Source organism: Takifugu rubripes, chromosome 20, assembly GCF_901000725.2.
Source record: "Takifugu rubripes chromosome 20, fTakRub1.2, whole genome shotgun sequence".
In the NCBI taxonomy this organism is placed as follows: Eukaryota; Metazoa; Chordata; class Actinopteri; order Tetraodontiformes; family Tetraodontidae; genus Takifugu; species Takifugu rubripes.
Genome location: NC_042304.1, coordinates 4,838,910 through 4,865,616, shown reverse-complemented (window position 1 = coordinate 4,865,616; position 26,707 = coordinate 4,838,910). Strand labels below are relative to the sequence as shown.

Sequence of the window (26,707 nt, the reverse complement as noted above, 5' to 3'; positions counted from 1 at the left end):
GGCAAGGTGTTCACAAAATTCATAGGTGTAACTGACACCTGTTAAACCGGGAGTGGCAGAGCCGTTTTTATTTAATATTTAGAAAAAAGAGTCCTTCTTCTACACCGGCCTGATGGAACCGATGCATAATATAATTCCTACTCCCCCAACCCTCATTTACAACTTCCTCAAGACTGACTAATAAACATTTGGTTACAGCCAGCTTGACTTCAATGGTGGGACATCCTGCTTGTGCTTTATCAGTTCAATCATAAAACAATGGATCCAGCCCACGCAGGCTTGTGCAGCCGTTTTGTGTTGCTGTCCTCCTCCGTGGCTCACAACCAGATGTCCTCCTCTGGAGAAGAGCCAGATGATTAAAAGTGGAGAGGGAAAAAACCCAAAACAAATAGGAAGGCTGACGTAACCTGACTCACTCCAGTTGTGACTATGTCCTTTCCATAAAACGTCCCAGTGTCTTTCGGAAAGAAACAGACCAGAAGAAAGCTTAGTTGGGAATTCAATATACACAATTTTATTTACATTGACACGTATATTAGCAACACAACAAATTATACAATAACACTACAGCCTCGGGTTTAATAAATATGCAGTAAAATGCAGGGAAATGGGATGGATGGCAAGGGAGCAATGAAATGGAAAAAATCTCTATTATTGTGAAATATCTCCTTCCTGGTTGTAAAATCCAGTAATATAATTGAGTTTATGTTAGCATGATCTGATAGGACCATTAGAATCAATTTAGCCTCTTGCTGAGGCATTTAGAAGCTGAACTGGCATCGCTGGTCAGAATGATGAGCCAAAACTGAAGCATTAGGTCAAACTCTCTCCATTGGAGTCACCACGGCGACAGAGACACAAGCAGCTTTTCCGTTGAATCTAGAAATCTGTGCACATGTACGAAAATACAGCATGATAAAATGTTTGCATGTACCACAACTTCAATGAAGGATTCATTTCTGAGAAGCATCAACGTTCCTTTACAATATATGCATAGTTTATATTTACAAAAAAAAAAAAAAGACAGAGCAGTGAGTTTATAGTAGCCTAAAGGACTCCAGGAATCTTTAGTAGTGGCACATCTTGACCGTAAAGCTTTTTATCTGCGATCACACACACATCCACACAACATGCACACGCACGTATATTCACACACACACACACACACACACACACACAAACACGCACACACACACACACACACACACACACACACACACACACACACACACAAACAGGACACTTTCCTGGTGCTTTTCACGAGAACATCCAGCAGTGGGGAGAGGGGGTTTGTAACGGTCTGGACTGATAAAAGATTAACGGAGGAGATGTGCTGAAAGTCACACCTCTAATGAAGGAAAGAGCTGGACACAAACAAGAGAGACACCAACAGGAACGCGACTGTCCGAGAGCGATGAGAGGACTGGAATCTATACACGCTGCCCTTGACTCCGGCTCGTCACTGTTGGGAATACCGTAGTCCCCGCTAAGGCCTTTCAGATGACCCCAATCGCATCAACAGTGTATACTGTACAGAACCAGGAGCTAATCCTAGAGGAAACTCCTGGAGGTTTCAATCAAAACAGAGTCTGTGGATCCCTTGTGAGAGGGGGAAAAAAAGCAGAAAATACGCCGGAGAAATGGCCGTACCTTACACCTGTAAACAAAAACCACACACCTGGACAGTTATTTACACCTTTACAAGAGTACTCTCATCAGTCCGGTTTGGATCAGGTGAAACTATACAGCTGCTTCACATGTGTATGCAACAATGATACCCCTGATCCTCTCAGCGAGTCACTTTTGTCCAAACACCTCCCACCAGTCGCTTAGCAATGACATATTGTCATTACTGCTATGTACAGATATACAGTCAACAAGCATATACGTGGAAAATCTAGCGTACCTTGTTCTCATCATGTAGACAACAATGTGAATTATTCGTGAGCCGAGCAGTGAATGCATGCAAGGTAACCACATTCAACATCTCCTGACTAACCCGGAGCACTACAGACCATCGCCTCCTAGCTTATAAACCAGTGTCTCAATATTTCAAACAATTGGCCCCTAAAACGTGTTTCCTTTATTAGCGTAGATCCGATCAGTTTGGAATAATACTGACAATTAATGAGCCGTAAAAAAGAAACGAACTGAAGCTGCATTGCAAGGTGTGGAGGATGATGAGACGTTTAAGGGCCTCGAGTGCGTTTTTTCTTTTTTTTCTTTGCCTCCAACGGTCAAACTAAAAACGCTACACACAAAACAAAACATAATAATGACACCGCAAGGGTTAGAAAGAAACAGTCATATATAATGTATGTGGAGTGCAAAAAAAAACCCAACCAAAGCAAAAACACGTTGATAAAATGTGTGGGACAATGAAACGGAGAAATCAAACAAAAAAAATAGGAAAAAAAAGGTAGCAATGTAATAATGTTCTCATCAGTTGAGTATGTCCCACCCTCCTGGGTGCCCAAACAGTTCTTTTCTAAGAAGGAGGACATTAGTCCAACTGTCCTCCCTGTGGTTAGTAGGCAACAAGAATGACAATTACTCTGAAAAGCCTTCTGTGTTGTTCTTTTGTGTAACAGGTTGTTGGCAGTGCGTGGTGCTGCTGATACCAGGGTGGTGGTGGCAGTGGGGGAAGGGGGGGGGGGGTGGTGGGGGCAGTGGAAGGTCACAGGCACTTTTTGAGGCAGACACACATGGTCGGGTCGGGCCCTCACACCCTTTGAACTCTGAAGGGCTCCGTCCCCTCCAGGAAGACTTCGTGGTGGAGCAGTAAGGGCCGAGACGGCGGGCTGTTGTTCCCGGCTGAGTTGAAAGGCTGGGACGCCATGCTGTGAGTGCTGGACTCCTCCCTGCCTCTGGGCATCACAGGAACTCTGGAGCTGAAGTTTAGATAGATCTGGAGACAAAGGAGGATGAGAGATCATGAGATGGAGATGAGGGTTTGGTGTCTCACTTCCAGCTGGGTATCAGATTTCCCAACAATAATGAGACACTAAAACATTCCTAGGAATATGCACATCAGCGATTTTTTTTTCTAATTTATTTTATTGCCCCATGGTAGACTAAAATTGGAAATTAAGACAAGAATGCTTTTATGTTAGATTAAGATATACTTGTGGATATGCTGGTAATTGCTTGCTATTTATCCAAGCTATGATAGATGTCTTTGTCAAAACTAATAACAAGTTAAGAGTATTTAATAATAGCAGACAGCAACAATTAAAAAAAACAAAAGCAGGAAAATTACTAAATAGGATTATTTTTAAATTTTAGTGCTTGTTATTGGCCCATTAAATATTGCATTTTAAGGCTTTGGTCTATGAAAAACGTTTCAAACTCTGCGGCGGGACAGAAACCTCACATGGGACGTTTAACATCACACGTGATATCAATGCGGGGCCATTATCCTACATTTACGTAACCGCAACAGAAAATCAAATTTGGCAGAGCGCCTTTCCTGCTTCCTGCAGGTTGCAGACTGTAGAGGGAGCAGAGGAGAGAAACTAATTTGTAAGCAAATTCATATGAAACAACAAAGCGAGAACTGAATTGACCATGTTTTACCGCTTGGTTGTTTGCCGGATTACAGCCGCAGCCCTCCATTTAGGCTCGGCTGTTAGGAAACAACAACCTGCACTGTAATTTGACTGCTGCTGTAAAATTGCTGCTTACTTTAAGCTGCCGAGCTTTATCCATCTCCTATTTACTCGTTTCATGGGAAAATGGATTTTCCACACCATAAATGCTGTATCTAACTAAGAGTTGATGGCCATTGAGCTGATAACTGTTTTGTACACAGTTTAATGGCACTGCGCTCTCACCGAAGCTCTCCTCTCACAGCCCAGGGTACAGAGCCATTAAGGCATCTAATTACAAGTTAGTCCCTCCAAAACTAAAGGAGAACTTTTTCTGTTTGTTGCCTTTTGTTAAATATTCAAATATAAGTAATTTAATCCCCAAATTATGTGCTATGTCAATCCACTGGAGATTAGCCTCCACAGATTCATCACATTTGAGAGCAAGAGAGGAGACAGTACGCAGCCCTGCGGAGTCCCAGTCGATGAGAGACTGTGTGGTTTAACCTGATCAGGCACCACCAAACTGACCAACAGGCCATCAGGACTGCCAACACCCACGGACAGACACACTCCATCACAGGCAAACTCCTACAACACCCCCGCCCCAACTCCCTCTGAACAACCAACTCTATCTACCTCCGCAAGCCTCCTCTTAGCACAATATCTTCACTTTGTTCATTACATGCTGACATTTTGGTGTCTACATTTTAAGGGGATAGCTGTTAAATCCATTATACACCTTCTTTCCTCATGTTTTTTTTGTTTTGATCATCTTAAACAATTTTATGAGGTGTACGTTACACAGTCAAAGACAAATAAAGATTATTCTATTCTATTCTAGCCTACTGACTGTTTGGATCCCACATAAAGGATGTTACCACACACAGCTGAGTCGTTGGGACTGGATTAAAAGATGTAACCTACAAACAAACGTTGTGCAGAGTTAGCAGAACCTGTTATAAAACGTGTTGTAAAAACAGTACAAATAGGGTGACACAAATTCTTCATTTGCTCGGCCTGAAAACTACTAGAAATGTGTCAAAACAGGTGTTCTCAAGCGAGCTGTTGAGGCTACGCCACAGGACTGAGGGGTAGGCCCTCTGGAAGTTTCTGTCAAGAGACCAGTTAAATATATCTGCTGAAACAGACGTTCATGAACACACCATAGAGTCCAAAATATCCAGCTTGCTTTCGTCTGAGTTTATCTGAAATACTAAGATCACATAATTTGCTTGTAGAGTGGGCTTCAAACCACATGCACAAGTTTTCCCCTCCAGATAAACACACAAAAGAACACAGCATTCATTTGAACACAGTGGGCCTATACAAATATACAACATTCTTTATTAATGGGTTGTAATCTACATTGATATTTGCAAACTGATTTGTTTGGGTCAACGTAATGAGACTGGGAATAACAATAGCAACTGTGAAGCTAAACTGAATTAACCTCTAGTTTGTTTTTAAAGAAGCCAAAACAGCCATTAAACAGTTTAAAATTAAGCTTGAGGTTTATGAAGACACTGTTGGGGTTTGGTGGAAAGCCACAAGACAGAGCTAATTTTACACACATCTGTTCATACCCTGAAAGCCCAGAGCTTTGCGTAAATTACACTGGGGTGACAGTTTCCCCAAAAGAAGTGGCTATTTATAATCCCACTGTTTTCAAATGGAAATTGTGCAATTCATCCGGTTGGTCATAAAAGTGAATATAAAGCTAAGCACAGTGAAAACAACCATCATGAGCGTGCAGCCTACGTGTTTGGTTGTGTCCGACAGCTGTTGTTCGATTCTTTCCACAACCTTCCTGAAGGGGGGTCGATTTAAGGGGTCAGCGTCCCAGCAGGACCTCATAATCTGATACCTGCACAACAGGGCAAGAAGACAAAAACCACCTTTCAGCAATAGACTCTTGATGATTCCACCTTTAACATTAAGTTTCAGGCATGTGTAACACAAAACAAACGCAACAGGATGTTGTGGTTGAGACGCCACCTATCCAGTAACACCGTCCCTTCTCTGATCCTTTTACACACACTCATGTTTCACCTCAGCAATTCTTACCCACAGCATACTAGATTTCACATGGAACTCACATTTCACTGGGTGCGAATTCTGGAGCATCCATTCTGTATCCTTCTTTAATCAGTTTGTAGAATTTGGCGTCCACAGGCATGCCTGGATAGGGACTATTTCCTGTGTTCAGCGGAGGGACACAGTCACAGATCTGAAATGCTGGAGACAGTCTGGATACTCGCGATCACAGAACATGCTACATACCTAGCGAGAAGATTTCCCACAGCAAAATGCCATAGGACCAAACATCGCTCTCAAATGTGTACACGCACTCAAAGATACTTTCAGGGGACATCCATTTGACCGGTAGACGGGCCTGCATGGACCAAAACAGAGCAGTGAGTTGATAGACAGGAGCTCAAACATGTAGAAAACCAAAAAATGTGCAAAATATTGCAAAGGGGCTGGAATTTAGACAGGAACAATTTTGACGGATAAGACTGACTACATTTTTCCCCCTTTCTATTATTTTACCTTTCTACATACAGTAGAAGCTGTGTAAAGAAAGAACAGCCCTGCATTTGCAGAGTCTGACAGGAGTGAAATAAAGCCTGCTCTCAGGTTATAAATGACTTTCTGATTACATAAAGGGAAATAAGAGCCAAAGGCAACTGCATCAGTTGCAGTTTGGTGTGAAATATACTGTAAATACATACAATGTGTAGACTGGTCTTCATAACTGCGTGTCAACAATTTATGTAAATTAGATCCAGCTTTTCTCAGCTGCAGGTCACATTGTTTCTCATTAGGATCTCATTATTCCCCACACAAAAGTGTAAACACAACATCATCAGTGAACCTATCGGTATCAGTGCAGTAAATACTGGTTATGAGGCCCAAGAGTTCCTCAGCGTGTGTCCCAAGTTAAAATCTGTTGCCACATACATTTTTCGGTTTGTTTTTTTTAACATACATTGCCTTTGACCACGTAGTTTGAGTCTGTGTTGATGTCCCGGGCCAGACCAAAGTCACAGATCTTTGCAACTCTGCCTTGAGTTAGTAGGATGTTTCTGGCGGCCAGATCTCTGTGGATGCACTGAAAATCAAACACAATCCCTGGCTTATTTACCTGTAGTCATGAAGTAAATACATACGAAACACACCTCTTCTTGAAAAATGCATTAATATGAACGTCTTTGCAGATGATGCTGTTTTATATGCCTCGCTCTCCACCCTGGCCCTGGCTTGTCCTTATATCAATAGCAATCAACTGCCATTAATTGCTAGGTGTCACATACAATTTATCTTTTGTTTCTGGCTTCAGATTCTCAGGTTTCCCAGCTGCAGTTAAACTCAAGAACATTAAAGCATAATATATATCAACCTGTCACTAATATTTTTGTGATGAAAGTTGGCACTGCATTGCCCGGAATCTATACCAGGAAGCGACCCACACAGATACTCAAGCTAATGCTGCTTTACATGACCTCAACGTCTAAGACATATTTAGCAGGCACCAACATGTGTTTTGGATCAGGTTCGTATCTGTGGAAGCACGATTTATGCACTGCATTTTTCATTTGTAGACATTAAAAGAGATTTATGAGAGTGATTTTCTCCTCACATTTTTGGATGTTAAAAACTCCATGCCTTTGGCCACTTGGTATGAGAAGCTGAGAAGGTCTTCGGTGTCCAGGGACAGACTGTCCTCGTCAAACATCTCGCTTTCAGAATCCTCCTCAACATACGGGCTGCCTGAGGGTAAAAACAGGAAATAGATTTTTCTTTGTGTCAGGAAATGTGAAATACTTGACCTGGCTTCGACTGTGTTTCAATACTAGGGGATTATGCTTATGGCTGGTTTGCTTGCCTTCGCGGAGAGATCGTCGCTTCTCAGAGGAAGAGCTGGAAGACGGCTTGCCAGCAGCAGAAGGCCTCATGGTCATGTAGCCGTTCAAGCTGTCACTGTGGAGAGGAAAGGAGCAGTCTCGTTTCAGACGAGCACAGCCATACAGCCACACTGCTGTCCAAACACTCTCGTCCTACGCACATTCTGGATAGTAAATACTATCACTGACTTTTTCTCTTCCGCACACAATAAACTGTTCTTTATGTACACACGAATGATGCTGACCCGGCCATCTCTCTTTGCAGCATGATGTTGCGATAGTGGCAGTCTTCCTCCAGCTTAAAGCAGATGAAAGATTCTCGTTTTCGCCGCAGAAAGTTCAGGAGGTCTCCGAAGCAGCAGTACTCCGTGATCACCAGCGTTGGTCCTGAAGATGAGAGACGGCAAACAATTTCACTGGCTGATTTTAGTTACAACTGAAACAATAAAGAAAAACGGAATGACCCTTTACTGACCCAAATAGCACTTTGATAGAGCATTTTGTATTACATTTTGATCCTTTGAACAACGCAAAAGACCATTGCACAGACTCACACACCTCCAACAGTGCAGGCTCCCAGCAGGTTGACGATATTTATGTGGTTTCCCAGGTAAATGAGGACTTTCAGCTCGGACATCAGTGCCTCTTTCTCTGTGGAATGAGCGCTTGCTGTGAGGGGCAGAAGGAAACGAGGGGTTACAGTCACCTACATTTCATTTCCAAATGATCTGGACTACTCTGAACTATTTAAAGTATCAAGTGATTGGAAAAGGTAAATATAGGTATATATAAGGATGCCAACAGACTTAACAAACTCATTAAAAAGGCAGGGTCTGTTGTTGGCTGTAAACTTGCAAACTTGGACGAGGTGGTGAGGGACAGGATGGTGTTGAAACTGCGGACAATCATGGACAGTCCCTCCCACCCCCTCCATAACACAGTGGACAAACTGAGAAGCAGCTTCAGCAGCAGACTCCTGCAGCCTCGCTGCTCTAAGGAACGGTACAGGAAGTCCTTCCTGCCGTCCACCATCAGACTGTATAACTCATCCTAACCCAGCCAATAACAATAACTGTGTAATGTTTATGTTGTAATTTTATTTCTATTTTATTCTATATTTATGTATATATGCTTATAATGCTTATAATATGTATATGTTATATTATGTATATAATATATATATATATATATATATGCTTATAATATATGCTGTATATATGCTTATAACGTTTTAATCTTATCTGTATTTATTTATTCTATTTCTATACTTTGTTCTATACTTTTCTATTTCTATACTTACAGTTATATTAAACCACTTTAGGCTGCTACTACAATTCAATTTCCCTACAGGGATGAATAAAGTACATCGTGAATCTTGAAATATATATAGATGAGGTAGATTTTTTAAATCCTTGTACTGAGGCTACAGTGCAGCTCCATCATAGGTTATACGTAAAGGGACACCGCTTACATTTTAGCATTTTCACAGCCACCGTCATCATTGAATCTTCGTTGGCGAGTCCATACGCGGTGGCTTCCACAACTTTTCCAAACGCGCCAGATCCCAGCGTCTTCCCTGAAGATATGACAGACACAAAACTGTAATTCTCCGTCCAGTTTCCCCTCCCACAAAGTGGCCCTATGCCAACGTTCCTAGGACAACAACAGTCATACCCCGAGGGTTGGGTACACAGGCACCAGGACACGCAGGATCCTGTTTAAGGTGGTTTGTTAGAAACAACACCCAGAATGTGTCAAGCACATCATGTTTGCAATAGGGTATTGGGTTTCAATTATTGATGAGCTGTGAAACTGGTTGGTTCCAATAACCAAAAACATGACTAAAACCTTAATACGGAATCCAGCTGTACAGAAAACAGAGCGCCTGTCAATCGGCATGGAGGAGCCCGAGGGCAGCTCTGGTGATGTCATCCCAACTGCACTGTTTTTATTACAGACAGATGCTCCAATTTTCCTTCACGTCACTGTTCCAATCCTGATTTACACCTATGACATCAAACCCAGAGTGGGCATTTCTGTGCGTTACTAATATAATGTTATTGCCTCTTAATAGAATCATAGAGGCTCGTGTGCAACACACGGGCTTTGACAAGAGTGCAGAACACCCACCGAAACGCAAGTTTTTTCGAGGAAACTCCCACTGATGGTCGTACGGCAGCTGGGTGGGGTCGATGTACACGTAATTATTTCCATGGATGCCCTCGATGACTTTCCACTGGATCTGGTATTTGGGTTTCTGTCATGAAATCAAGTCCAAATATAAGGAAATAAAATGAATTTTGTTTTACTCTGGAGAACAGAGGATGTGACGTGCCGGTAATGTACCGTCTTACCTGCATGTACTTGTAGAACAGCACGATAAGGATGAGGCACAGGATGCAAGCCGCTGATACAGAGCCAATTAGCAGAGGGGAGAACAGATCATGGGAAATGGTTCTCTCTGAAAGAACAGTGGTATGATCGTGTTAGAAGGGTCGTGATGATCAATGGCTCACATTAAGTGACATATTGGCGCAGCATTAACGGCAGATACGTCACAATGAAGCCCACTTTAGTCAAACCGTGTTATTCGTCGCTATGTGCCATCAAGCTTTTGACTTTATGTGAAAATGTTGTCTTTGTGCTTAAACTCAAATCTTAATTGGATGTTGTTGTTTTTTAAATTCCTGCGTCACTCTTGCATTTGCAGTCGAGAGTAATTCGGCGTGATCACAGTTCTGCCCCTCTGTTTATGATGCCTTATTGTTTTGCTCCTCTGTACACTGGGGTGTAATAAGCTGTTTAGAGATAAGAAGCTTTCTCTCCACTTCAAATCTGAGAATGCAGAGTCTGCAGGAACTAATCCCCTGTAAACCCGTCAGTGTTCTCTAAAGCTCTGCGTATTCTCTGCTGCAGCTCACTGACACCTCAGAGCCTCCCACATCCCCAGAATGCCCCACGCCGCCAGGACTCCTACTGGGCTCCACGCTTCCAGCGCCTCCGCCTGGTCTGCTGTTATTCACTGAGGCAGAAAAATCCCGTCCAGACGCTCCCGAAGGCCCCTTCAGCCAGGCCACAAAGATAATTCTTGCCCACCTACATGCTGTGCTCTCCCCTCCCCATCCATGTCAGGACAACTTTGCTTTCAGTTCCATCACTCCTTTGGGGGCCTGGCGTGGCAGATGGGCAGGCCGTTAAAACAGGGCGGATTTGGAGTGATAGCGTAAACAATGGACTAAAGCTATCTCGCCATCGTTCAGTGACAACATTCTTATCATGGCCAATCATGTTTGAGGCACCTCTCCCGCCCTAATGTTTACCTAACAGCTTAGAGTATGACAGAATTAGTGGTAAGACCACACTTGGTTGAATCCTATCCCAAAATCTTGCTTGTAGTAAATATTTGGAGTTGAGAATTAAATCGCATGGAGAGTTCACCGAGGATGCAGAGCTGTTTTCACTCCGGAATGCAGAGATTTGGTGTTAATCAAGTTCTGACTGAGATTGGTTAATGGAGAAAGGTGGGTTCTGACTGAACGTTCCTTAATGGGTTGCTGTTAGTTCTAGTCTGAAGTGGGGGACATTTGGAGGATTAAGACTCTTCAGCAACAAACCGTTTGACAGACAGGCGCCTCCCTCCAAATGCCCAGATCTGGCTCTTCCCCTTTGAGCTGTGTTTTAGCTGTTTTAGCTGTTGTCAGCTCGTGTCAGGACAGCAGCGCTTGCATCTGGGTATCGGCTTACCGCTGATAGAGAAGAGCGTGAACGCCTGCTCGCCCTCGACCGTGGCCACACATTCCAGAGTGCTGAACCTTCCTCTGCTGATGTTGACCCTGCTCTCCACCTCGGTCTTCCCAAACAAGGGGCTGAACAGAGTGACGGTGATGACGTTCTGCTCCTCCTGGGTGGCATTGACCTGCTGGGAACACCTAAGGGCCAAAGATTACACACTGTTGACAAAAGACTGACAGGATCACCGAGCTATTCACCGATTGTCCCTCATCGGGACAGTTGTGAATCTTTTCCGTAACTCTCCTGGAGACCAGGCATTCCTCCACTGGCAATGTTTTGGAAGCACTCTAGTGGGGTTGAATACCATACTTTCATTCCTTTCACTGCAGGGTCAAGCTCTTATTTTTCAGTCTAGTGCCCTCATGAAATAAAGAATTTAACCTTTAACAGACCCCATATTTTACTGCGAGGCTGAATAACAAGAGTCTTTTTGCTCTCTGGCAGGCCCACTCCTGTCGGGTGACTGTCTGCATATGCAGATACTGTACGTTTGCGTGCTTTCGTGCAATAAGCAGTAAGTGGATTTAATCATAACTTACGTTTGGATAATCACTTATGATTCATTGGCTGTACTGCTTGCGATTGGCGTTGCTACAGTAACCAGGTGCTCCTCCTTTGACACACTTTACGTTTGACACGAGATGAACCACCTCCGTGTGTATCCAGGAAGTAATTCCAGGCTTCTGCTAATCACAAGTCAATTTCTACCAATCCCCTGTCACATGGGGGGCCATCCTATCGTCGTTAGCCAATCACAAGTCAGCCCCTTCAAATCCCACAATCCCTCATTCCACATCATCATCAGTCCTGATTGGATCCAAAGTGTCTTAGGTGTGACCTTTAGGACCCGCCGAATGCACGTCATGTGACTTTATACTGTAAAAACCCCGAGAAAGCTATTTGTTGATGATTAAATGGTCTAAACTTGTACTCTTTCTTGTTAACTGTATCAACAGTGGAATAACCAGATGTAAACACGTCACTCCGGTTGCAAAAAGCCTGATATAGTTCCCAAGCAAACAACCAATGCAAAGATTATAAAAGCCAAAGGACTGCACAGCTGCTTTGGATTTATCACATTCTTTGTGAGTGTAAACCCGATAACAACTCGCGCCACTTTTTGAGAAGCTTTTCTTTTTTTTATGACCAAAACAATGAAGCCTTGAGCACATTCAGTGCAGATGAACTCATCACTTCTCTTTTTCTTAGCAGATCTTGATGCCGAGTCTCCACAAAATGTCAAGGTGTAGTTTTATGTCCTGGACTTCAATGATAAAATTTGGTGAATCGGTTTGTAAGGGGTTCAAACGCAGTAACTTGATTCTGTGTTATGTGGATGACCAAATCTGTCAAAGATCAAACCTAATCAACGCCTCTGATTTGTTTGCGAGGACTGACCTGGCGTAGGGCTGTTCACAGTAGTACCAGGTGATCTGCGGGGCCGGGAACCCCTCCGCCACACAGCGTACCTGTCCGTCCACTGGGCCCTCGTGAGACACAATCTCGGGTTTACCTAAAGACGAATATAATGCTTTTATTTGTTGTTGAAGGCCAATGCTGTATGAATGATAGGAGGGGGAGATCAGCGGCGCCGCAGCTAATTTCTCCCGAAAGGTCAAGGAGACCTTTAGTTTCTCGTCGAATCCTAATCAGATGGCTCAAGGCAACAAAACACCTTTAAAAAAAATCCATGGTACTTACTGATGACAAAGATGGTGAACGTGTGGTTCACTGAAGCGTCGCCGTTGGAGGCTTGAAAGGTATAAACTCCGCCTTCTGACATTTTTAGGCGCACCAGCTTCAGCTCACTGCTGTAGCTAAACATGCAGAAAAGGAGAGCATTTGTTATCGATCAGGGTTTCCCTTTGGGCACAAACTAAATGGATTCCTATAAAACTCAAGCATTCGCATTTTATGCTAGCACAAGTCTGTTGCCGATTGTTCCCATCTGTTTACAGTGTTTTCTGTACAGAACATTCCAAGTGGTTTCCACTATCACAGTCTATCACAGTTCTTTTCGATTTTGAGGGGACAACGTGCCATTTGCTTGATTTGCATAAGCAAGCTAGGTCTTAAAGGTCAGGTCCTGTTCCTACAAACAAACAGCGTGACGTGTGAGCTAATATTAACCTGCAGATGATATTATCAAATATCTTTATCTGCAGGACAGCTGTAGCTCAACAGATATTTTAAGATGTTTTTTAGTGGAAGATGTTCAAGTTTTTTCACTGTTCCTGTTTCACAAGAGGCCCTCGGGCAGTTTCAGAATTACAAGCTGTTATGAGAGCAGCTCCCGCATCCACACTTCGGCGGGATCGCAGCTGCAAAACAAAGGTGCCAGATTCCCCCGCGAGACGCTAATGAACATTTTCACCCACAAGGCAAAAGAGCGGCGCGAATGGTCTTACGTGTACTCGTGGCTGCGCGTGGTGATGACATGGTCGGAGGTGTTGTGCAGCCCGCGGCCCATGAAGCTCCAAGAGGCACTGCGTGGCATTGGATAAGCCTCTATGCTGACACTGAGGAGTAAGCTCTCGCCGGCACGCACTTGGATGGTTCCGTTGTTAACGGGATTCGAGTACATGAAGCCTTTTTCTAAGAGGAACAAAGGAAATTACTTTTTTTATCCAGGATTTACAAAAATAGGAGTCCAATCGATTCAAGATGGCTAAAAGCAGCAGTCTCTGTTGGTATGAACTCTCAGAATGAGACAAACATGAAATCAAAGTTAATAATTCTCTGACACAAGATGGAGTGTAAAATGGCAGCTCCAAATCCGAGGAAGCAACAAGTGCTTGGTGACTGGGATCCTCATCTGCATCTTTGATTGTGCTCTCTCTTTAGTGCCGAGACAGTTTTTGCCTGTAATCCTTCAAATAATGAAAGGAATGTTCTGTGTGGGTGGAGGTCGGCCCATTCTGAATGTTTCCTCTTATTACCACCAACAAGACTGGTGCAGGTTGTTATTTTTATCACGTGTGGGGCGTATCAATGAGCAGGTGACCTCTTAGAGAACTCACCGAAAACATCGAGCCACACCGACTGCGTGCTGACCCCTTTCTCGTTCTCGGCTTCACACTGGTACCGCCCAGTGTCTTGAATCCGGACCGCCGCGATGTGCAACGTGGCGCTGCGTGCTTGGGTGAAGTTCTCCGTCAGGATACGAGAAGAGCCGTCAACCTTTGCTGGTTGCTGTGGATACCAGACGGCACCCTGTCAACGCCCAAAGATCTCTCGAGATTAACCCCGTCTGCATGTCTATCCTTGCCAGGCACAAAAATACAGACACAAAACTGCCTGCGTTCATAACACACACACGCACACTCTCTCTCTCTCACACACACACACACACACACACACACACACACACACACACACACACACACACACACACACACACACACACACACACACAGCCCAAATCCTGACACTGTAATGTTGACCCTCTTCATAACAATAAGCAAGTATTCTAGCTCAGATTTAGCAGTATTTTCCACTTCAACAATCTCAACGACAGCACACACTAAGGAAAAGGCAGAAGGGTCTCACCGAGCCAAGCGGCGCCACCCACTTTAGTTTAATATTTCCATTGACATTGGTGGTGTTGCAGGTGAGGTACAGGCTCTCATCGCGGATCAGAATCACTCTTTTGGGAGCCTGCATCATGATGACAGGGGGAGCGACAGGAACTGAAAGGAAAAGTAAAGGAGCCCGATCAACTGTCTGACCTGCAAAGAGGAAAAACACTAAAGGCATCGATGCGTTTACCTGGCCTCACTGTCAGGTGGTAGTCGTGTGATCTGACGTTTGTTTCCTTCAGCCTTCCCGTGCAGACGTAGCAGCCCTCATAGGACTTTTGTGTGTTGTGGATGATGATGCCTTGCTCCAGGCTGGGAGAAAAGTGGAGACCAGAGGCCAGAGCTTTACTGGAGCATGTTTTGAGCTGCAAGTTTTCCAGACTCGGATCTGTTGCCAGGCAGGGAATGGAAGCGCTGTCTCCCTCGCGACTGAGAATGTTGGACACCATTGATTTTCTGAAAGGATTATCAGGATCTGCCAGAAAAAAAAAATGCAGTGGAACTTTGTTCAGAACCTTGGTTAAGAAAAGCAGTAGAGGAGCTGAGGAACAGCGCACACGGTCCAAAGAGAATATGTAAGACATTTCATATAGAGTTTTACATACACATCTGCTCATGGCTAACCTTTAATGGACCGGTAAAGCATTTGTGCCATTCTGAACCTTCTCAGTGGAGACCTGATTTCTGAGAAGTGTTTACTTGTTTCACAGACAGCAGAGAGATGCGTCATCCCCACAGGTGAACACGATTCAATTGACAAGTCAGCATAAGTCTTTATGCTGATTCTTATCGAGAAATGCAAAACCCAAGTCCAAACAAGATAGTTGGAAAACAAACACAAACAGCTCTTCAGAAGCTCCGGTCTAAGAGTGCATCAAACAGGTCTTCTACCTCAGGGACCCAATGTGTTATGGCAACACTGAATGCAAATATAACTCGTGTTGACTTACAAGAAGACATCTAGAGGGCAGCTTTAAGTGTTAGGCTCCGTCTGAATCATGATTTATTTACATTGTTTCTATTTTGGTTTGTTGTCCGACATCTTTTCCTCAACTAGTTGGAAACTTTATTACCATTTATTACCATGTTTTTTTTTTCTCAGTACATTTGTCACCAACGATGTCAAACGCATGATACAACAGCTTTGCAAATCCAATGTTATGAACTATGTGTTATGGACACTGGATGCAAAATGTAAAACAAATCCTGCTGTTTTTGATGTATTAATGAGCCACTGGGTGATTTTTATGGCCGTGATGATTTGTGATAAGACACAACGATACGGCAAAAATGCAGACGTTCATCTCAGTTGCACAGTAATATATCAAATGCCAAGTTTGCAGGCATAATTGCAGATACCTGCTCCATGTGTGCACATTCTGGGTTTGTAGTAACAATACTCAGAAAGGATTTCTGTAATGACACTGAACTCATCTTGTCCAATGCTGAGCTCAGAAGTGGCTGTTATCTCTGAGAATGTGGCGGGGAGTCACCAGATCCTCCTCCTCGTATCCACCAAGTGTCCATAATCAAAATATTGTCCATTGAATTTTAAAAACTTTGCTGCTGTAAAACAGCTTAAAAAAGAGTCACGCTGTTGTATGCATTAGATGCTATACATAGATGTTCAGCCACTACTTCCTTCCATAGAGACCGAGAACCTTGTGTTAACTGTGCGCTCACGTTAAACAGAGGCCGTAAACAGCTTCAAATGATGCTCTGTCTGAATTCTTTTACGTGTGAAATACAGAGGGGTGCTTGTTGCCTCAGAAGTGGAGGGTTGGATTGTGATCAGCTCATGATATGAGCCTGAAGTCATGGCGTTGGGCCAAGGGGATGTGGAGTCACACAGAGCAGGGAATAGAGTACAACTGAATAATGCACACAGTAGCTGCACTATCTACTGTACCTGTCCTGGGCCAAGTAACAAACACCCTTTTCCCTGCAAACGCGCCCACACACACTGATCTAGTACGTGTAGTGGAAAACAGCATCTCCATTATGCTCTAGGTTTCACTTCTTTTCTCCCCAACACACACATGCTAACGGGCTTCAGCAGTGGCGCTTTAATGGCCTTTACCTTTCACATAGATGTAAATGGAGGCTCTCTCCTGGCTGGTCTCCTCCAAGCAGATGTAGCGACCCATGTGAGCGGGATGAGCCTTGGGAATGTACAGCGTCGACTTCCCATCTACCTTTGTCTCCCCCCGCACTTTAGGACGCTCTTCTCGCTGCCACTGCATCGCTTTCTCGCCCTGACACTGCAGCTCCAAGGGGGCGTTGAGCGAGACAACAACGTAGGTGCCGGCAGGGGTAATGGTAGGCTTGGTGTCACCTGGAAAAACAAAAGACTTGTACATCAATCATGTTTAAAAGCTAAAGCAAGGGTTTAACCTGGATCATCATGTTAGATACCCAAGAGGCCACAAAGTCATTGAATTGCTGAAGGAGCTGCATCAACACCTTGAAGACCCCATATGAGTAAGAGATTCAGAGGAGCTTAAAGGTACAATCCCTGTCCAAACATAAACAACAGGATCACGCAGGCTCTCCACAACAACAGGTCGCATTTCTGGCATAATTTAGAGCCCGCAGTGTGTTTTGCAAAACATTAAAAAGGAGAATTAGGAAGATGGGAATGCAGTAGGTGTGTCTTTCCTAGATGGAAGAAGTAAAGTTAAACTTTGCAAGAGACGGAGCAGTGCAAATAGACTTGTGCAACTTATTTTGGGACACCTAAGGCTCCGTTTGACAGACTGTTTAACCACAGACTGAGACTGTAAAATTTAATCAGCCATAAGAAACAAGTTATAAAGTGAAAGGGACATGCCGGCAGGCTGGGCTGGAATTAAATATGGGTCTCCCTCCCATTTCCCCACAAGGAAAACGGTTTGACAGGGTGGGAAAAGATCTACCTGGAACAAAAATGTGCTGAATCACAGAACAGCAAACAGCAACGTATCAATAAACACCAACGTGACACAAAGGTTTACAGACCGTTATTAATGCCAGTGGTGTTTGCAAAGACTCTGCGTGAATACGTAAATATTTGGCGAACAGCTGTGACATTTGACTACGATGATATTAAAGACAAGTATCAATATGTTGGTTGGGTGAAATATAATTTATTTAATAAACAACAACATCCCCACACGTGGATCCTGGAGCCTAGCGCATAAAAACGGACGAGGACAATGCTGATTGCGCAGGGATGGAAAACGCGGCTTTTGGTTCTGTTGCCTGGTAAACTCATCGTGGCGCGCGCACCAACGCCCTCGCACGGGCGCATCAAAAAGCTCTCCATGAGAGAACAGAGAAGAGGACACCTGCCCCGCGCAACTATCGGCTCTCGGAGCGCAAATGTGAACCAGCAGCGCTTTTCTACACCTGAACAAATGTGCGAGCTTTAACTGCAGGGAAACACCCGAGACCACCCGGTGGTGCCTCTGAAAGGAGAAGGAACGTTCAGGGGGACTTTTGGCTCCGAGATGATGCCGAGTCAGGGCAGGGAATCATTAAAAACTCTCACAAATTCGACCAAGCCAACTTTGCGTTCTTGTGCTGTGGTCACAGAAAGTGCGTCAAATCCAACCACTTCTGCACGAACGCGCCACGACTCCCAGGAATCAGACATGAACGGCAAGTTATGACAATTACTTATGGACCTGTCGGGACTAACCCGCCGTATCCGCATCAGTTCCATGCCCACTTTTGGTATCCTGCTTTATTTACACAACTTTTTTTATTTGTTAATGGCGACGCGTCATGGGAGTCAAACATTCATTATTAAAGTAACGCGCTCGCATTCAGATCATCAGCCAAAGTATCCGCTTTCCTCATCAGGTTTCAGGCCACCTTATCAGAACCCTCAGCTCCATTTCGCGGAACAAAGAAAAGCGTGATGAAGGCAAGACGGAGCAGCAGCGTGGATTATCTGTGCCATACAGAATAATTGCATCTGCCCCAAGTCACTCCTCAAAACAGCAACAAGTTGACGCGCTCGCTTCCAAAGCCTTACCTGGATGGAAAGTGAAGCACAGGGAGACACACAGCAGTATCCAGTGGTATTCCATAGTTATAATTCCATGGGTCTAGCTGAAAAGGTGAGCCAGAGCCTGTTGGGTGAAGACGAGAGAGTGGACTCTCTCCGCCGAGCGCTGCGGAGTTGAGGGAAGTTGACTGCGGGCTGATATGCGCGCACTTAGAAGTGTTTAAAGGCACAGATGCTCAGAACGGCGCGCAACAGCAGCAGTCCTCGCTGTCCGTCTACAAGCATGCTGTTGTCCTGCAGAGCGCCTGAGGGAACCGTGCAGGGAGCCTAAGTTTATGACTGTCTGACTGACTAACTGACTGACTGAATGACTGACTGACTGACTGGCCGGCTGCGCGTAAACACTGGTGTAGCCTAACACAAAAGGGAGGGAGGGAGGGAGAGAGAGAGAGAAAGAGAGAGAGAGATAGAGAGGAGGGGGGATTTGGGTGACTGCTTTACAAGCGCATAGGCCGTTTGACAGATCGAGATAAACAAATTGGTCTTCTCCTGAATTACAACGATAGAACAACCGTTCAAGATTATTTTATACGTTCTCCAACTTACAGTCAAATAAGCAGAAAATGCAAACATTCAAAAATGCTAATGGTAACAGTGTTTTTATATGTACAGTATATAGTTCCCCCTTAAATAAAATACAGGATCCACCTTTGAACAGCCTTATGTTTTCTCTCCCTTGAAAACTCAGCTGACATTTACACAGGAACACCAGACCAACATGTGCCGCCACTTCTTTCTATGCAAATGTATCAGTCATATTTCAAAGCAGCTGCATTTTGTGTGTGTGTGTGTGTGTGTGTGTGTGTGCAGCTCAACTGTCTTCATCTTCTATTTATCTCCTCGTCTAAAGATTGCCGCACAACACATTAACCCGCCAGGTGCTTTGTTCCACAGAAAACCAAGTTTAACTTCTGTCACTGTTTGTTCATCCAGACTCTCAGGAACTCTTCCCCCTTCAGACCTCCGAAAATGTCAATCCCCCCCCCCATCGGATTGCCCTGAGGTTCATTTGATTGTAAGACCCCAGGGGTCCACTATGGTTACCCTCACTGTCTTTAAAGGCCACACCCAGTATATTACTGGTTGATACAGATCAAATACTTGTGTCAAATATTTAAAGTCTCAGCCCCAACTGAAACCAACTTTGATGGCCTCAGATTTCAGGTTTGCCCTGGAGCAACCGGGGTGCCTGAACTGTTGAAGGAAATGAGAGTTGCGTGAAAGTGCTGCAGCTTTTTCCTGTTTGTTGGGGTGACCTGAAGACCGGCAACCTTGTCCACAGGCTGAACACATGGCTCTCCCTTGCACACACCTACATAATGACTCTCTCTGCAGTTCAGAGCGTTTAAAGCGGCCTTTTGTCTGGTCGTCACATATGTTTGGAGCCCATGAATGGATTGGGCTGTGGGTGTGATCCACACGCAGCCTGCGTGAGTGGTTCAAAACTCGGTCTTCTTGTTGAACAAGTGTCAACATATTCTCTGGTGCCATCATTAGCTCAAACCCGTAAATGTTACAACTGGCCTATTAAGACAAATGGCACTCATGTAGCTACGAGGGAAACGAGGGACAATGCTAGCAAATATAGCTAATAGCAGGATGCTAAACTATGCTCTACAGGTACGACTCTTTGACTACTGATAGATTCCTTTTGTCATTTAATATCACTCAGAATCATTTCTCATAATGTGTGTATCACTGAGCACTCTGGCCGGCTCTAATGGCGTGAAACCAAATCCCTAATTGAAGTCCCTCAAAGCATCACCTCCTGTAAAGCAGCCATTCATTATCACACATCGATTTCTTTTTGCTTATCACTCACAGGCGTGCATTCAGGAGGCATCACAGCATCGTTTTGCTCCTCGGTGCCATCTGGAATTGATCGGGTGAATCCATGAAAACCACGTTCCTGCTTGAAACGTGCGGTTGCCTTCAGCCAGAGATCTTTGCCAGGTCTGAACACATCAAAATGAAAAGGAGTCCTCGGCTGTTTTTGGTCGATCGGATTGTGGGAGAGACCAACAGGATACCTGTCTCGATCAAAACAAGAGCTGTGCGTCTAAATCTGGGCTTGATCACTTAATAGTAACGGACTGGCGTGATTAAAACAGTAAATTGGACTAAAATCCATCAAATGCCTGGTGAGAACTGATGAAACGTCCTTCCTATGGACCCGAAGTCTCATCCGTCGGCAAAGAATTTGAGGCTTTGTGCAGTTCGAAATAAACCCATCACTTGTTTTTTAACGAGGTTTGTCCATAATTGGAAGAAACAAGTTGTTATTTTCTACAAAGGGAAAACAGATGCACTCAGTGTTCTGTTTTGAATTTAGGAAAATACTAATTGATCTCGCTGTTGTCGGACGAAAAACCACGAGCAAACAAAAACAGTCGAGACCTCTGAGTTTACATCACATGATTTTCATTAGCAAACACATCTTTATTAAGATCTTGTTAAAGGTTTGATTGAAAAATTGTAACCTGTTGGTATTTTTGGACACCCTAAAGCTGCCAAGCTATACTAATTATCAATGTGGAGCCGCCTGAAGGGTCTTTATATTTCCTTTACAGCATGAATTTAAATGTTAAGCTTGACTTCGGAGTCATTGACGTTGACCTATTTTCCCCCCTTGTGCTTCAGCCGAGCATGAAAAGGAAGCTGTTCAGAATAAAGTTCCGACGCCTGCAGAAATGCACCCACAGCAAGATTAAAATAAAAATTATTTAAAAACAACAACTCATTGGACAACAACGCGAAAAACACATTGCACCCATGGTCACCATAGGTCTTCTGACAAACAAATCTGTTATTTTAGTCGCTGCCCACGGCGATATACATGAATGAAATGGATTTCTAGCCCGCCCGGGGATCCAAGAATCCAGACCTCTTACCCACATTGGTGTGTTTCTGAGTTGTTTTACTCTACTCTAATACTAATTCCAATATTTCCTGGGCCTTTCAAACTCCAGGGACATAAATTAGACATTAAGAATTTAATTTAAAGTGTTTATTGTAAAAGAAACGTATTAAAACTTAAATTCTTTCAAACACAAATGATTGGGGTGGCTTCAATTGTAACTTCAAGAGTAACGTAGCTGTGCTGCTAGGCGCTATTTCCCTAACTGCCAGATTAGCTCAGAGGTTCTTTTGCTAACATGGGTGGACAGCAGGATTAGGAATCTGTTTAGTTTAGCACAGGCACCTCGTGGAGGGACAAATCAAACAGTTCCCTTAAATCGGGGCAGCCAGTGGCGACGGAAAGGAATGAAAACGAAGATGGAGTGCGTGAATTTGAGTGTCCGTTTGAAGTGCAGCCAGTCCAGAGAGCTAAAGAGAAGAAGAGGGCGTAGCAGAAACATGCTTTGAACTTGCACTTTTCACCTTTGTAAGTGATTTGTCTCGCAATTTCAGAGCGATTTTCAATCATTGTTCAGGCTTTTACAAACATTTTAATTTACAAGGCAAATTTACAAAAATGACACAAGCCCCCTTTGTAACAGTCTCTCTGCTCCGTGTCACAAGATTAGCTTTTTTTTTTTCCTCCCCAGACACAAAGTGGCGCGCACGTACGCACGCACACGCGCTTTGTTTAAAAGGCCGTAATAGTTAATCATTCTTTTCATTTTGTGGTGAGTTCCTCCTCTGGGACCGTGTGGTTCTCAGCTCCACAGAAGCAGAACGGCGGTTGTTTTTCAGCGTCCGTTCGGTGTGAGAAGCGAGCGGCCGTCCCTCGCCGCCCTAATTGCCCCTCTGTGGCGTGAACTGTCAACTTCACCCTCACTTCCCTCAGTTTTATGAATTTCACATGGATTTGTGGCCGTCGTAATCAAATATAAGGCCGATTTTATTGCGAGCCATAAAGGCATCGACGTGACAACAGGGGGCCCCAGGAGAGGAAGTAACAGGTCCGACATCTAAATGCTTCCCAAGAAAGAAGCCCTTCTTCATTTAGACACATTTATGGTTCACATATGATGAAAAACATGCATGCTCTGAGTTAAACATTATGAAACTTTAGCCTTCCAGCTCGTATCTGTCTGTATGTGTTGACTCTGCAGCGTTTATGGGGCCCAGCAACCGAGGAAAGATGCAAACTATCGTCTGTCAGATGTTTTGAAGCACTTGAATGTGAAAGCCTCAGCCGTTGGCACTGCAGGAAGGAAACTGAAGAAATGTGCTGCTGAGGACTGGAAGAAAATGTGAGGAGCAGTTTTGACCGGAGGAGTGGGTGAGGCTCGCCGCGTCGGTGCTCCGGAGCCGTTGTCAAATGATGTCGGGGTCATGGTGTGATTGAGTTCCTCATTGTTGAGACGTTTTCAGCAATCAAAGGCTTCTGACGCTGGGTCATTGCTGCAATTAAAGGTTTGAACCTAATTAGCAGCTATTTTTCCTATTGCCCTCCAACAGTCCTCTTCTTTCCTCAGCATCCTCACAGTTGATCCCTTTGGAAACATGCAGAAAAACAACATCCGTGATCAACGTACGTGCTCTTTTTCCCTTCCTTATGATAAACAGAAGGTCAGCTGACGCGCTTGGAGCGGCCTCGTGCGCTTTTGCTAATCTCCAGCCGTGGCTGCAGCAGCCAGTTTCACTCGTACAAAAGCAGGATCTGCATCGGCTTCTTGTGCACACACTCAGATTCTGTCACATCCTGCTGACTTCGTCTGCTGCTCCCTCCTGTGTTTTCTCAGAGCTTTTCAGGTATTAATGGAACAAAGGCTGCTGCCTTTGGTCCTCTTGGCCGCTGTTGCTGCTGCGTGGTTACACCTTCCTCCTAACTTTATGATACTAAAAGTCAAGGGGACGTATTTTGTCCCTGTCTAGCTGGTCTCAATGGGGGAAAAGCCCCCACCATAACTATAAACCCAACACTGATATAAAATAGTTGGCACCCGTTGCAGGAGGAGGATTTCTTCCAGCAAAGGACTTTGGGTTTAAAGTGGCTGCCATGCCAACGCCATCCCAGACCCCGGCAGAGCGCCCGGGCATGAACAGTTGCCACATAGATCCCAAACAGATCGACTCGGGCTTTAAAGTTCTGCAAGTTGTGTGTCAAGATAGAGGATTAATTTATCTGTTTATGCATGTTTTTTTATTTTTACATCTGGACCCCATATCTGTTTCACAATTGAATTTAACAAAATGTTTTTTGTCCTCAAGGTGCACAGTGGAAGAGCACAAAAACAAATAAAAGTGGCAACAAATAAGCCAAAAACCGAGTAAATAAGAGGAGCAAGAGGGAAAACAGCAGGTATCATGTATAATTAAGAGTTTGATAAAAACACTTCATTGCTGTGTTTATCATCTTTAGTCAGGTGTCTTTTAGCTCCAATTACTCAATACTATTAAGCAGTAATTTAATAATGAATCAATCCAAAACCACCCTTTGACGAATCTACTTAAGAATTGTAAATGTTTGACAGCTTCAGCTTCTACCAGCTGCAATTCTATCCAACGTATAATTAACAAAGGTGCATAAACTCTATAAACATCACCCTCATTGCAGTGTCACTATCCAAACAGAGCAGTGAACGCACCACCGCTGCGCTGCACCGCAGTCTCCTCAGCTTCCCTGTCAGATGGCCCTTAATCTGACTAAATGCCGAAGAGAAATCCCGAATCGTGTAATTCCAGAGTTTGCAGATGCCTATCAGGCTAATCACCTGGAAAATAAGAATCACAAACCAGAGATCCTGATGATTTCACAGATTTTTGAACTGTAGCTGAGCTATGCTAATCATTGATAGTGATATGAAAGCAGCTGCTTTGTACTCACACTCTCCATTACCGCTTGTGAAAATGATAATGTCTACAAAAGAAATGAAAAGGAATCCTGATACCTGCTAGGAAGCAAAGGAAAGACCAACAAAAAACAACAAACGCTAGCGCACAGGAGTTTGTGAATTTGTGTTTCTCCTGTGGCGGAGGGTTAAACCAGGGGGTTCAAAAAGAGACAGACACAGGAGCCGCGGTCCATAAAAATCTTCTTTGTGTGTAACGTGCACACAGATTAGGAACGAGAACACAGTCGGTGTGCTAACGCTGGACAACAGGATGCCCTGCACAGCACCACCAGCTACGTTTTTGCCCATCTTTAAAATAAACCCTCTGCTCATTAAGTATGAATTCAGAAGAGGTTCGGACCCCCCAGGGCAGGGCAGTGTCTTCTGGAGATTAAAAACAGGCATGAGTCACAATTCTGAGGGTTTTGGGACAGTCAACCAACGGCTGTGTTAGCTTTATTATCTTAAAAAAAAGGGAACTAGCACAGCTAATGTGACCGATAATTGAGTTGCTTCACGCCAGATACAAAACACATCATGTTCTGGAACAGCTGGCGGTACTCGCGGACTTTTTCGGCTTATGAAGAGAGTACATCTTCTTCCCCGCAGCCCTCGGCTCCTGCAGAGTACCAAACGAGCCATTGTCGCTGGTCACATGAACGGCAGGGTATCACCCCCGGGCCACAGCCACAAGTTAAGAAGCACATGACTACTACGTTGGTTTTATTTGCCCACATCTGAGCCCAGCAGGCAAGCAGAAACAGCAGAGCAAACAAGCCCCCCCCCCCATGCTAAGACCGAATAGCAGAAGATACTGTTATCAAGATACTTCTCGTCCAAGTCCGAAAACAGTTTTCTCTTTAACGTCTCTGTATTGGGGTCAAAGCGTGAGGTCAAAGAATGACGAACGGGGGGGGGGGGGCAAGTTCGACGGAGACAATTATCACTGTGTCCAGGATGAGCGATCAGCAGCTTGGGTCCAGCGGGGCATACTGTGGTGGGCTATTCAGGTGCTGCCTTGGAGTTTTGATCATTATTTAGGGTGATGCCATTTTTAAAAGCGCAGCTTAAAAGAAGAATCTGCGACAAACACCAGCTGATTCTCTAAAGTGAACCCATGAAGGACTGTATTCATGACTGCGATCCCGACCCTCAGTTCAGTGGCCTCAGTTCAGGTGCCGCTCAGCGTCCGGCCTACTTGAATAAACATTTATTATAATTTAAGGTACAACTTTAAGCAGAGTCAGGACCGATTTGGGGGTGGAACAGCCTGATGCAATTCTGGAAATATTTACATTTGGTCAGTTGCTCTCCAAACTGACAGGAATTGTTTGTCCTCGATAACATCCTGTCACCGCGGGCTGTAATGCTGGAATGTTGCATGTGGACAGTTTATTCTCCGAAATGCAGGATTAAAAGCGTCATAAATCGCATTTTCCCCATTTTCTCCGGTGCACCACCGCCAGCCGCCTCTGGGTCGTTCCCTGGGTCCCATTTAGTAAGACAGGAAGTCTGATGGGACTTGTCCTCCAACCCTCATAGCTGTGATTAATTATATAGGACAGATAAAATCAAAACAAACTAAAAGAACCCCACCAATACGTTCCACAAACAATGCTACGTAGCGTAGCAACTTGGTCTTAGAACCATTCCAAGACAGACAAGTTCTTTCTTTTCATGAAACTTAACAGTAGATAATCTTAGATCCCAGAAATTATTAAATCTTGCATAAGACTCAAATTGGCTCCCTTGGTTTGTATATAAAGAACAAGAATAGACACAAAGAGTGATAAATGGCTTCTTGAAATGATGTTTACTGTTGCTGACTGGGCTGCAGGAGTGTCCCAGCTTGCACTGAGCTCATATGATTCCTGAGAGCTCGTCCCAGTCATGAGTTAGCACATCTGCCTGGCTCACAGCGAGTTTCTAAAAAAACCCTCCTGTTATAGCAGCGTTCTGGTTTACTGGGGCTTCGGTCCACCTGTGGCTGTTACGTCGGGTTTACTGT

The 26,707-nt window shown here is 44.3% G+C and overlaps 1 protein-coding gene across 3 annotated transcripts; it reads right to left on the bottom strand.

Moving 5' to 3' along the window:
• Window positions 1-491: 491 nt before the first annotated feature.
• On the bottom strand, window positions 492-19,243 carry kita (KIT proto-oncogene, receptor tyrosine kinase a). Of its 3 annotated transcripts, none has more exons than XM_003973933.3 (21): window positions 18,884-19,243; window positions 16,946-17,200; window positions 15,056-15,340; window positions 14,837-14,976; window positions 14,308-14,500; window positions 13,696-13,882; window positions 12,989-13,104; window positions 12,686-12,800; window positions 11,240-11,424; window positions 9,850-9,956; window positions 9,626-9,752; window positions 8,967-9,071; window positions 8,054-8,164; window positions 7,741-7,882; window positions 7,477-7,571; window positions 7,231-7,361; window positions 6,580-6,702; window positions 5,871-5,982; window positions 5,687-5,786; window positions 5,349-5,454; window positions 492-2,908 (listed from the first exon to the last, which is right to left on the bottom strand). In XM_003973933.3, the coding sequence occupies exons 1-21, from the start codon at window positions 18,936-18,938 to the stop codon at window positions 2,723-2,725; spliced, it is 2,976 nt and encodes a 991-aa protein (XP_003973982.2). In that variant the 5' UTR covers window positions 18,939-19,243; the 3' UTR covers window positions 492-2,722. The 3 variants fall into 3 exon arrangements, with proteins under 3 accessions (XP_003973982.2, XP_011612846.1, XP_029684422.1); XM_011614544.2 differs by having other exon boundaries at window positions 14,308-14,479; XM_029828562.1 differs by lacking the exons at window positions 492-2,908; window positions 5,349-5,454 and having other exon boundaries at window positions 5,683-5,786.
• Window positions 19,244-26,707: the final 7,464 nt, after the last annotated feature.